Source organism: Balaenoptera borealis, assembly GCF_965194805.1.
Source record: "Balaenoptera borealis genome assembly, chromosome: 16".
Classification (NCBI taxonomy): domain Eukaryota; kingdom Metazoa; phylum Chordata; class Mammalia; order Artiodactyla; family Balaenopteridae; genus Balaenoptera; species Balaenoptera borealis.
The window spans coordinates 30917999-30930880 of NC_138872.1; the positions used below are offsets into that span (position 1 = coordinate 30917999).

Below are 12882 nucleotides of genomic sequence, written 5' to 3' on the forward strand. Positions count from 1 at the left end.
GTCTTATCAAACCTAAAATGTCCAAAATGGAGCTTGCCCTCTTTCCAACCAGTTGGTCCTTTGATCTCCATCTCAGTAAAGGAATTCATTATTCAGCCAGTTTCTCAAGCCAGAAGCTCAAGAGTCATCCTAGGCAGTCCTCACCTCTCTATGTATAATTCACGGGCGAGTTCTGCTGGTCCTACATCTGGAGTCTCATTCTTCCACTTTGTTTCATTTACTCTACCACGTCTCTCATCTAACCTTAGCTGCCATCTCTCCCCTGTAGTCTGCTTCTTCTACCCTTGACCTCTAAAATCACAGCCCCAACCCCCTCCCACACCCCCATCCAAGCCATTCGCCTGCAGTTAAAATCATTCTTTAAATAAGTAAATAAATAAATAAATGATGGTTATATTTCCCTGTGCTGTACAATATATCCTTGTTGCTTATTTATTTTATACATAGTAGTTTGTATCTCTTAATCCCATACCCCTGTCCTGCCCCTCCTGCCTTCCTTCTCACCACTGGTAACCAACACTTTGTTCTCTGTATCTGTGAGTCTGTTTCATTTTATATATTCATTTGTTCTCTTTTTTCAGATTCCACATATAAGTGATAACATGGAGTATTTATCTTTCTCTGTCTGACTTACTCACTAAGCGTAATAATCTTTAGGTTCATTCATATTGGTGCAAATGGCAGAATGTCATTATTTTTTATGATTGAGTAGTATTCCAGTGTGTGTGTGTGTGTGTGTGTGTGTGTGTGTGTGTGTATAAAAAACATGTTCATTATCCATTCATCTGTTAATGGACACTTAGGTTGCTTCTATATCTTGGCTATTATAAATGATGCTGTGAACGTTGCTATGAACGTTGTGGGTGCATGTATCTTTTCAAATCAGTATTTCTGTTTTCTTTGGAAGTATACTCAGGAGGGGAATTGCTAGATTATATGGTAGTTCTACTTTTATTTTTTTGAGGAACCTCCATACTGTTTTCCACAGTGGCTTCACCAATTTACGTTCCCACCAACAGTATACAAGAGTTCCCCTTTCTCCACATCCTCACTGACACTTGTTATTTGTGATCTTTTTGATGATAGCCATTCTGACAGGTGTGAGATGATACCTCCTTGTGGTTTTGATTTGCATTTTCCTTATGATTAGTGATGTTGAGCAACTTTTCATGTGCCTGTTGGCCATCTGTATGGTGCCTGTATGTCTTCTTTGGGAAAGTGTCTATTCAGGTCTTCTATTTTTTAATCGGGTTGTTTGGTTTTTTGATATTGAATTTATGAGCTATTTATATATTTTATATTAACCCCTTATTGGTCATATCATTTCCAAATATTTTCTCCCATTCAGTAGGTTGTCTTTTCATTTTGTCAGGATTTCCTTTGCTGTGCAAAAACTTTTAAGTTTGGTTAGGTCACATTTGTTTATTTTTGCTTTTATTTTTTTTGCCTTAAGAGACAGATCCAAAAAAATATTTGCTATGATTTATGTCAAAGAGTGTTCTGCCTATGTTCTCTTCTGGGATTTTTATGGTTTCAAGTCTTGGACTTAGGTCTTTATGTATATGGTGTGAGGAAATGTTCTAATCTCATTCTTTTACATGTAGCTGTCCAGTTTTCCCAGAACCACTTATTGAAGAGACTTTTCTCCATTGTATATTCTTGCCTCCTTTGTCATAGATTAATTGACCGTAAGTGCATGAGTTTATTTCGGGTCTCTCTATTTTGTTCCACTGATCTATGTGTCTGTATTTGTGGGAAAACCATGATGTTTTGATTACTGTAGTAGCTTTTTAGTATAGTCTGAAGTCACGGAGCGTGATATCTCCAGCTTCATTCTTTTTTCTCGAGATTGCTTTGGCGATTCAGGGTCTTTTGTGGTTCCATATGAATTTTAGTATTATTTGTTCTAGTTCTGTGGGAAATGTCATGGTTATTTTGATAGGGATTGCCTTAACTCTGTAGATTGCTTTGGGTAGTATGGACATTTTAACAATGTTCTTCCAATTCAAGAACACGGGATATCTTTCCATTTCTTTGTATCATTTTCAAATTCCTTCATAACTGTTTTGTAGTTATCAGATTATAAGTCTTTCACCTCTTTTTAAATTTTTTTTAAATTTTTATTTATTTTATTTATTTATTTTTGGCTGCATTGGGTCTTCGTTGCTGCGCACAGGCTTTCTCTAGTTGCGGCGAGCGGGAGCTACTCTTCATTACAGTGCATGGGCTTCTCATTGCAGTGTCTTCTGTTGTTGCAGAGCACGGGCTCTAGGCACACAGGCTTCAGTAGTTGTGGCGCGTGGGCTCAGTAGTTATGGCTCATGGGCTCTAGAGTACAGGCTCGGTAGTTGTGGCGCACAGGCTTAGTTGCTCCACGGCATGTAGGATCTTCCCAGACCAGGGCTCGAACCCATGTCCCCTGCATTGGCAGGCTGATTCTTAACCACTGCACCACCAGGGAAGCCCCTTTTACCTCTTTGGTTAAGTTTATTCCTAGGTATTTTATTCTTTTTGATGTGATTTTAAACAGAATTATTTTCCTGCTTTCTCTTTCTGGTAGTTCATTATTAGTGTATAGAAAAGCAACAGATTTCTGTGTATTAATCTTGTCTCCTGCAACTACTGAATTCATTTATTAGTTCTAATAGTTTTTTGGTGGAGACTTTAGGGTTTTCTATATATAGTATCATGGCATGTGCAAATAGTGACAGTTTGACTTCTTTCCTTCCAATTTGGATGCCTTTTCTTTCCTTTTCTCGTCTGATTGCTGTGACTAGGATCTATCCCCCATTTTAAATGGTGCCCTTCTCTGGACTCCCGAAGCACCTGGCTCTGTCTTTGCTATAACAGTGGTCACTGGTGTGGATTCCCCACTCCATGCCAGGTACTAAACCTGGCACTTAAAAGCTACCCCCCTCCCCCATTTTATAGACTTAGTGAGGTGGAGTAAGAAGCTCCTCTAACATGGCTCCTGGGGGCCTCAGCAGGGCTCTGAGCCTGTCTGGCCTCTTCCCATGCATAGGAATCCAGCTCCCCCAGGACTGTGCCTTCCCTAATGAACATCAAGTTAATCAATTACCAATACAAAAAGGAGAATGGACCCACCAGTCCCCAAAGCAAAGATGGTAGCGGAGGTGGTGGGGTGATAAGCCAGGTACCATTCTAAGACTTTACATCAGTTCACTCATTGACTTCTCATACAAGCCCTGTGCTGTTCACCATTTACAAAAGAGGAAACTGAGGCACAGGGAAGTTAAAGAACCTTGCTTATTCCAAAGTCTGGCCCCAGAGTCTATCCTAACCCTTATCATGGTGTAGATATCAAAATAACTAGTGCTAGCTGGCAATGTGGAATGAATCTTAATTTCATCATAAAGACTGCAGCTTTTTCTTGGAGAAAAAGACAGGAGAAACTTAATGCTTAAAGCATGTCTGCAATCTTATTTAGATGCTCCCACCACGAGGCAGAGCACTTTGCTTGGTAGATCTGCTGAAAAGTAAGGTACTCCTTTTGTGTAAAATTGGGGGAGGAGGAGAATATGTACTTGTACAAATAAACCCTGAAAGAATATATACAAACTAATGAAAGAAGTTACTCTGATGGAAGGGGGGAATATGGAGGGAGACACAGGTTAGAGGTAAGATTTTTCCCGTGTATGTACTTTATTTATTTATTGCACCATGTGAATGTAAAAAGAAATTTTTTAAATTATTTTTTAATAAAAACAAGCTGCTCCTTAACATGTGTTCCCTCTGTGGGTTCTCCCAAGGTCTCGCAGTGGCCAGCGCCCTGGTGGACATTTCTCAGCAGATGCCAATAGTATACAAAGAGAAGTCAGGAGCGGTGAGAAACCGGAAACAGCAGCCCCCTGCACAGCCTGGGACCTGCATTTGATGCTGGGGCCAGAACTCCCTGTGAGCAAGGAGTGGCGTGCCAGAGCCGTCTGCAGAGAGGGAGCAGGCAAGGAGACACTGTGCAGGGCAGAAGACTGGAAACTCTCGAAACATCCACCTCATCTGCATGTTCACAAGCTTTCTTTGACGGTTTCTCCCATCTGTGCTCCAGCATCTAACCTTTTACTTTCATATAGGAAATAATTGATTTAGTTACAGGTCCAGGGGTGATCCAGTTGTTGCTGGAGGAGGCCGGTGTAGAGCGAGTGAGAGAGCTAGGAATGACACTCAGGTTCACGTGTGGAAAACTGTTCTTGGGACTGTTTCAACAGTGCAAAAAACAAAGATGTAGTGTTTACAAGTAGACATTTGTCATCAGTCATTCTTGAACATGGTCTTTTAAAAACTAGTCAGATGAATTAACTTGTTTTCATCTGAAGCCTGCTATCTTTTTTAAAAGATGTACTATTTATTCTTGCACGATTTAGGCAAATATCTCTCTTTCAGGGAGTAACTTTTTTTCTAGTTGAGAATTAATAATGGTCCATCTCTTTTGAATCATAAGATAGAAGAGGCTGTTTTAAATGTCAAGGTCAGCAGTGTTGGAATGTCAACTGATATAATGGGTAGTTTTCTGTAGCAACTTGATTAATTTAGTCTGAATCCATTTGAAGTTCTCTCTCTCTCTCCTCTCTTTCTCTTTCCCTCCCTCTCTCTCCTTCTCTTCCTCTTTACCTCTCTGTCTCTCTGTTTCTGTCTTTGTCTCTCTCTCTCTCTTTCTCACACACACACACTCATACACTCACACACACACACACTAAGTGCCTAGACTTTAAATAGATCTAGCAATTGGAAAGTTAGTAAGCATAAGTTTTTACATAATTGCATTCCTACATTCTTATAAAACTTAAATAGCTATCATTGGCAATCTGCTCTTTTTCTAAAACCTAATTTGCCGCCAGGAAACAATTTTCTCACCCCGAGAAACATTTAACGTAGCAGCAGGGATTGAGAGGAAAACAGAAATGACCTAACTGTCAAAGCTCCTGTTTTTGTTATCAAAAAGGACACTAAATAAGGCATGTTCCCACGTGCCTCCTTGCCCCAGGTCACTCTAGGCCTGATGTTTGCTTCAGCCTTCTGGGTGCTCCTGCCAAGGCACCACAGAGGGAGGGGCTCACTCATGTTACATGTCTCCCTTAAGCCGAAAAGAGCATGACAGCACTTGGGACCCCTTAATCAAAGGGCAACTCTTTGTTCCTGTAGTCTGCTTGAGCTGGTGGGTCATTCTTCATTCTCAGGCTCAGGTGGAGTGCCAGGAGAGGGTCGGTCTCCTGTTGTCGGGCAGAACCTGCCCAAAGCCTGGAGGAGGACCTGAAGCTGTTTGCCCTCTTTCCCCCCCTCCCCAGGAGGAGCTCAGGCCTCCCATGCTCCCTCCCAGACCCAACGGGTAGCTGTGGGGAGGGCAGTGAACGCTGATAAGGATGAAAAGCACATGGGAAAAATGGACAAGGGGAGAAAGTTATGCCAAATGAAAAGTGACCAAATTGAAGTAGTGACCAAATTGAAGTGGAGTAGGCCAGTCCCTGCTCTTCTCCCCAGGGCACTGCCTGGATGGTGTGTTGTCCCCGTCCATGGTGCTCTGTATTCTGGCATTATGCAGCAGCCTCCCAAGATCTCTCTTCTGCTTCAAAACCCAGTGTTCTATGGCATTACCCTGAGGGCGTAGACCTTTAGACAACAGTGCTCAAGTTTGTGAATTTGGAGAAATTAATACTCAAAAGAGCAAAAACTGCGGCATTTCACCTTTATATGCAGTGCCTAGAGAGGGAGTATGACCTCTTCCCCAACACTAACCCCACTCCCATGAAGAATTGCCTGGAAAGATGTTTTCAAGGATGTTGAACCATAAAACACTGATGCACAAAACACCTCTACTTTGAGACTTGCCTCTCAAAATGCTGCTTTTTCACATTATTGTTAAAGAGCAGATGGTTCTGGAAAAGACCCCTCCTCTTACGAGCTCCCCACGTCCCTGCCCCAGATCACAGTACCCGCAGAGAGCCTGCCGGGGACTGGCCCTTCACCCCTGTGATTACCAGAAGGCCACTGGAGAGGACCCTCCCACAAGGGAAGTCCTTGTTTGTTCAAAGGACTGGTGTTTCCTTGGCAAAGAAGCCGCCTCCCCGTGGTAATCCCATGCCTTGAAATAATAAGCACCGTGTCCCATAGCCACCTGGTTATTTTCTTTTTTCTAAAAGATAATGTTTATTTTTTAAAAGGAAGGAAGGAGCAAGTGAAGTTTAATTCTGCTCCAACAGTGGAGAAACAACTGAATCCACCTGCTTCTCCTTTGCAGCCAGTAGCAAACAGCTTCCTCCAGGCTTGGGCCAGAGGAAGGGGGTGGCAGGAGAAGGAGGCACTCAGCTTAGAGTCAGTTATCAAGAGGAAGTCATCTGGAACTTCAGAGCCTGTATATAAATTAAAATGGTTATGAAAACATCGATATTGTACTTGTACATAACTATACAGTAGTGTCTGAATGTTCAGACATTTGGAGTGTACATAAAACAGAAAAATATCTTAATGTATTTTTATTAAACATAATTATGTCTGAGTTTGACCTAATATGTTTTTGTGCCATATATTGGATATCCAGGTTCAGAGAAGTCCTTTCGTTATGCCCTGATACAATGATAACAAAGCCACGAAAGGCATCCCCATTGTGCCCACGTGTTCAAACGCATCTGGGACTGATTGGATAGCTTCTAAAGTAGGAATCGTCTGTCAGTGCACATATGAAAATGCGGGCAGTGTGTGAAGAGACTCGAAGGCAGCCGGAATGTCTCTGTCCCTGTCATTGGCTCTGCGAGTGCGTTGTAACTCTCCTGTCAGCTTCTCGGAGCTGTAGGTGCCCAGGGAAGACCAATCTTGTCCTGAGAAACGCTCCTCTTAGTCTTTAGAGTCCAAGACTGTACCTGTAGATCTAGTCAGATTTTCCAAAAAGGGCTTTTCCAGGCTGCATTTTGTTGTGGTTTTGTCTAAATTTTTAATGACCATTTCCCAGGACCATAGTTTACTATACTGAAAACTGGGAGTGGGAGTGGGCGTGGCTGCTTTGTTGATAAATAGCTCCTCATGGAGAACCTCACCCTGGCCTCCTGTCCACCTCCTGCCCCCTTCCCACACTGTTTGGGGAGAGGTCTGTGCTTCCCTGTGAGGATCACCTCTAAGTGTGGTAGGAGGTGTGCAGAGAAGGCAACCACATACTCCCTGAGCTAACCTGGAAGAAAAGCAGCCCTGGACAGAGACTGTCAGCAGAAGGCCTGAGGTGCACGATTGGAGATGCACCGGGAAATCCGGGGCAAATGGGAAGACCAGGGCACTATCTGTAGAAAAATACATTTTATCTTTCAGTGCAAATCTTGCTCCTTCAATTTAATAGAGTATATTTAGAGATGGGATGAGAGTGATTCACTTTCTTGGGTGGTGGTATCCTTTTCATTAACACCTTTGATCCTTACATTTCGTTCATTCATCCATTCATTCAACAAATATTCACTAAGTACTTACTAACAACCTAAGCTAACACTAGAGCAGTGACTGAGATGGAAAAGCTGCTCTTCAGAATTACAACAGAATCCAGCTCCTCAAACCTGTCAACCCAGGAGACCTTTCCTTGTGGTTTCTGTGAGAATTGGCCACCTGAGGATAGACCCAGGAAAGCAGAGGGTCTGGCCTCAGGCCATGCACCGGCTCTCAGCCTGAAATGTTTACCCAATTTACCAAATGGCTCAAACCATAAAAATCACCGTGATGGTTTGTAGATAGCCAAGCCCACCAAGAGACATTTCCCCTGAGTTGTCCAAATTCATAAACACCCTCGCCTGCAGGGAGACGATTTGGGAGTGCAGAGGAAAACTGGCACCTTCTCTTTTAAAGGCAATAATGGAATTGACTTTCAATGACTGAATTTGTGCACAAAACATTTTAAACACTAGTGAAGCCTGTTTTGTTGAACTAATTTTGGCTCTGGAAATGTTTTATAGTTATTTACGGTTTTGTTTTGGGGTTTTTTGGTTTGGATTCAAGTTTAGTTTGTTAATATGTATAATTTAGCATCTGTTGCACTCATGTAAATATGGAGTAAGTATTGTAAACTATTTCATTGCTGGGGATTGTGGATGTTATACATACATTAAGGACTGCAATTTTTTGGTATTTTTTGTATTGTAAAATAACAGCTAATTTAAGCCGGAACAAGAGAATTAAGGGAGGTCTGTGCATTTTAAACACAAATGTGAAGAACTTGTATATAAACAAAAGTAAATACTATAATACAAACTTCCTTCTGAAATAAAAGTAGATCTGATAAAAATGTGGGTTTTGTTCTAAGTGTTTGATTTTGTTTTGTTTCAATTATTTTTACAATTTGGTCATTAGAACCTTAAGAAAAGGGGAAAAACATGTTTTAAAAAGTTTACCAGTTTTCAGACTGCCTCAGAGGAAGCACTTGGCAGTCCATGACTGAGGTGTAAACCAACAGGGTGGGCACCTCAGACACCTCTGCACAAAACTGAGCCCTGGGGTGTGGGAGGAGCCCTGAGCAGCTTGTGAGCAGACTCCCCAACATCCCCACTGTGGCCTACATTGCCGTCAACACACCAGTGCTGGGGACAGAAGACTCGTGTGCAGGACAGCTCTGCCTGGGCACCATCACGCCCATGCCGGTGCCTCGCCAGCTGCCCTTGGTCATTCAGCTACTCGTACTCTCATGGGCTCCTGCTAAACCTCAGGTATGCTGATAGATTTAGTCCTCCATGGCCACAGCATTGTCCTTGGTCTTGAATTTTGATGAAGTTGTATGTCCATTCACAAAGTCTTGTCTGTAGGCCTTCTGCGTGCCCAGCCCCACTTTATGCGGCTCCTGCCCTCAGAACAGGGTCAGAACAGTGCATTTCAGCGCCCTGGTACAGAGTGCAAAAGGTCTAGAAGGATAAGATCGGCATAAAGTAAGTTGAGAAAGTCCAGAAGAAGCACAAGGAAGGGCTGTGGTTCATACAGGGGAGGGTGGGTGAGGCACCAGGTCCAGGCCAGGAGGCTGGAGGAGGCCTGCCTACCAGAGCTTGGGCCTCGTCCAGGGTGGAAAAGAACTGAACTAGAGGCCACTGCCAGGTTGGGGAGGACCTTGAAACTGTTCCGGGGAGGGTTGTGGGAGCCATCAAGTGTCTCTGGCTAGAAACCTGTGATTGATACTGGGGCAGTTTGCTACAGCATCAACAGCATCTCCCAGCCCCCTTGCAGTTAGGTTGGGGCCATAAACTGGGCTTTAGCCAAGAAATGTTGGAAGAAGTGATATATTCAAGTTCCAAACTTTGCACAAACACCGTGCTCCCACATGGGACTCCCTGGAGGTCACGTGTTAAAGACGCTGGCGGTAATAAGGGTCCAAGTCACCACTTAAAGGCAAACCACCTGACCAGCAAGAGCTGTGTGCTGGCCTGTGCATCTGAAAAGCAAACTTTACCGACCCACTGAGATTTGGCATTTTATTACAACAGGTAGCTTTTCTTACTCTTATTAATACACAAACTGGCACCTTGAAGTACAAGGCAAGTATAACCAAAGCCTAAGGTATGTGGCATTGGCTTAGTTAGTGGTCAGGCGGCAGCAATGAGAAAACAGACACAGCAGGCAGAACAGCTGGGGATCCCTGTCAGGTGGTGGCAAAACATCTGGTATGGCTATGATGTTGGATAACTTGTTAAAGCAAACTACGTGTTTACTGAGTTTTTTTGTTCAAGGGGAAGAAGCTGGAAAAAAAACAGAATGTGGTATATGTTGATTGTTACTTGGCAAGAGAGTCGAGTTCCAGAAAAAAATTAGCCAGTTTACAAGCAGAAGTGAAGGGGGTGGAGAATCCTGAAATCCAGGGTTGTGAAGTGTTGGAAAAGCCAAGTAGTCTTGCTTCCAGTCTCCAAACAGTAAGACATGCTTATGAGCAAAAAAAGGCCCAGGGAGACAGTGACTTGGCCTCCGAGTAAGAATCACATAGAGGGTGTGGTCTTCCTGCTTGAGCCTCATAACCTCAAGGCCATCATCTTGAGGGGGAGTCATGTGGATAAGCAAAGAAATAAAGCGAACCTGAGAACTGTGCCCAGGAAAGAACCAGGAATACTGTCATTGACCCTGGGCCTGCCTGGTAAATAAATAAATAGCGTAGGTTTCTGAGGGAATTATGTTGCCAAGAAAACCATTAGCTTGACCATAAAAAAATGAGAACAACCAACCCTGTGACTATTGAGAGTCTTAATTAGAACCACCCACAGGCGGGAAATGGTTGTGAAAGCTGTGCGAGGCGGGCCCACCACCCAACGCCACCTCAGATGTGGCCAGAGAGCAGATTTGGGCCTGGTCGGGAACCTCCCCCACCCCGAGGCAGGGCCCGGCAGGATTCCAAAGTCCCTGTAGGCCAGTGATTGCAGTGTGTCAGCCATCCTCCTCCTGCCCATCCGGCCGCTGTGTGTCGGCCAGGCACTGTTTGGGGTCCAGGGACTTAACAGTGAACAATGTGGACCAAATCCCTGTCCTGATGGAGTCTACAATCTAGTAGGAGAGACAAAAATAAAGACAAGGCCAGGTAATAATTTCTGTGAAGCAAGGATGGGGTAGGGTTGGGGTAGACAGTGCTGGGGGGTGTGCTGGGGGGGCTGGGGAAGGCTCTTGTGGTAAGGTGACAGCGGGGTAGAGCTCACTGAAGGAGGGAGCTGGCACATGGACGCCTGGGACAAGAGTACCCCAAGTAGAGGGAGCAGCAGGTACAGAGGCCCTGAGGAGGCAGCGTGCCTGCAGGGTGTGCGCAGCGGCATGGGGGCCGTGGGGGCAAGATGGGTCCAAGAGCAGTGTTAGGAGTTGGGGCCAGCCAGGTCCTGCAGGACAGTAGTTCTCAGCGGTACAGGGCTTCCCCTAGTGGACATCCTGGAAAGAGGAGGGGCGATTTGATTATTGCGTTCAGAGGGGCACCACTATGATTTAGTTGGTAGGCCTGAAAAATTCTGTCACCAACTGCAGTGTCACTCCTAGTATCTGAGTCCCCAACCCCACACATCTCTGTGGGTTGCATCTGAACAGACATGCACCCTGCAGCCCTGTATTACTAGCTGTGAGACATGCCTGGCAAGGATTCTCTTCCATCCTGTGTCCCCAACCTGAGGAAGGGACTAGACTAGATGATCCTGATGACTGTATGAAGCATGTTGCACAGGGACCTGGGGATCCACCCTGGCTGCTGGGGTCCGTTTGCATACCCTGTAGGTCTTTCCTCCTCATTTGCGTAATCCTAGTCCCTGGAGGGCTCAGGTTCTGAGGTTTTGTACATGTTTTATCTTCTTGTGCATATACTCATCTTGATTTTCCTCTGTATCTTCTGCCTTGGACTGGAGGCTCCTTCGGGTGTGGGGTGACATGTCCCTGGCAGAACAGCTTCCCAAGACATCCTTCAACCCAGGCCCTCCCAGGCCTGCAACCCAACAAGGCAGGGCCACATATCTGCCTCCTTTCACATGCGTGCCAAGCTCACTGGCAAGTTGCCATCCAGCTGGGGACCTCTCCTGAAGCCCTGCATAGCCCCTTCCCTCTGCCTCTCTGGAAATTTCACCCACCAGTGTCCACAATTCCTGTAAAGATAAGCCAGTTCTGTGAGTTTGGCCGCACCTGACTCAACTGGGGTGGGTGGAGAGAGGAGGCGGGGAGTGAGCAGCTTCGTATCAACCTTGCACCTTAGACAACAGGCTCCAGGCCAGAGCTGGCATTCATGAACCATGAAGTTTCCACTCATAAATCCATGGATGTTTCCAGCACCTGCCCTTCTGCCTGCCCCCATCCCCAGCCACCTGCCAGCTAGAGGCTCAGTGTTGACAACAGCTAACAGAGACCCAGCCACGGGGATGAGGCCAGGGCCAGGACTACAGTTTCCCGGAATGCATGTGAGAGAGTGATAGCAAGCAGGCTACCTGGCAGGACACAGAGGCCAATACTCAGATGTGGAGCAAGGCAGGACCCTTTCATGGTTGTGGGGGCCACTGGACTCAGCTTTGAGGTGTTTGGCCAGACCCTACACATTACGAGTCAGGACCATTTTACGTGGAAGCGACAGAAACCAAACTCCGACCACCTTAGACAACTCCGTTAGTTTCCCGAGGCTGCTGTGACAAATTACCCAACCTTGGTGGCTTTAAATGATGGAAATTTATTCTCACAGTTCTAAAGGCCAAAAGTCCAAAATCATGGTGTAAGCAGAGCTGCGTTCCCCCCAGAGCAGAAGCTCTAGGTGAGAATCCGTTCCTGGCCTCTTCTAGCTTTGGTGGCTGCCCACGTTCCTTGGCTTGTGACCACTTCACTCCTGTCTCTGCCTGTGTCTTCACAGCACCCTCTCTTCTGTGTGTGTATCTAATCTCCCCCTGCCTCTCTTTAACAAAGATGCACAAGACTGCATTTACAGCTCCCTCTGATAATCCAGGATAAGTGCCTCCTCTCAAGATCCTTAATTCAATCACATCTTTTGCCATAGAAGGTAATATTCACTCTTTTGCCTACAAATAAGGTAACATCCACAGGTTCCAGGGATTAGGGTGAGGACATATCTTTGGAGCCACCATTCAGCCCATTACAGCGACAAAACCCTACAAAAGTCGACTGTCCCAGAGGTGGCAAGACGATGGCCTCTGCATGTCACAGGGCCTTGTCCCTCCTTTTGGCTTCTATCTCCAGAGTTGGCTAGGTCCATGCCCCAGACAGCCTCAAGCCTCCCACAGGAAATGTTTCTCCCAGGAAACTCTGGGGAAAAAAACAGAGAGCCAGGCTGACACGGGGGCCCTGTGACCTTTCATTTTCCCCCTGTACCCAACAAGGAAGCCTATTTTCCTTGCACGTTGTCTGATGTTAGAGGCTCCATTTGATTAAACCCCATGCCTGAGTTGGAGAGAAGTA

At 45.3% G+C, this 12882-nt stretch overlaps 1 protein-coding gene across 6 annotated transcripts in view; it reads left to right on the forward strand.

Annotated features, from left to right (window-relative positions):
* ATRN (attractin) overlaps positions 1-8274 on the forward strand; it is a 160014-nt gene extending 151740 nt beyond the window's left edge. For 5 of the 6 annotated variants that reach the window (XM_082358967.1, XM_082358968.1, XM_082358970.1 and 2 more), the window contains one exon: positions 3771-4041. In XM_082358967.1, coding sequence (XP_082215093.1) covers positions 3771-3895 — 125 coding nt within the window. In that variant the 3' untranslated portion in view covers positions 3896-4041. Of the gene's footprint in view, positions 1-3770 lie in introns of all 6 variants that reach the window. The other variant, XM_082358973.1, reaches the window with a different exon arrangement.
* The last annotated feature ends 4608 nt before the right edge of the window (positions 8275-12882 follow it).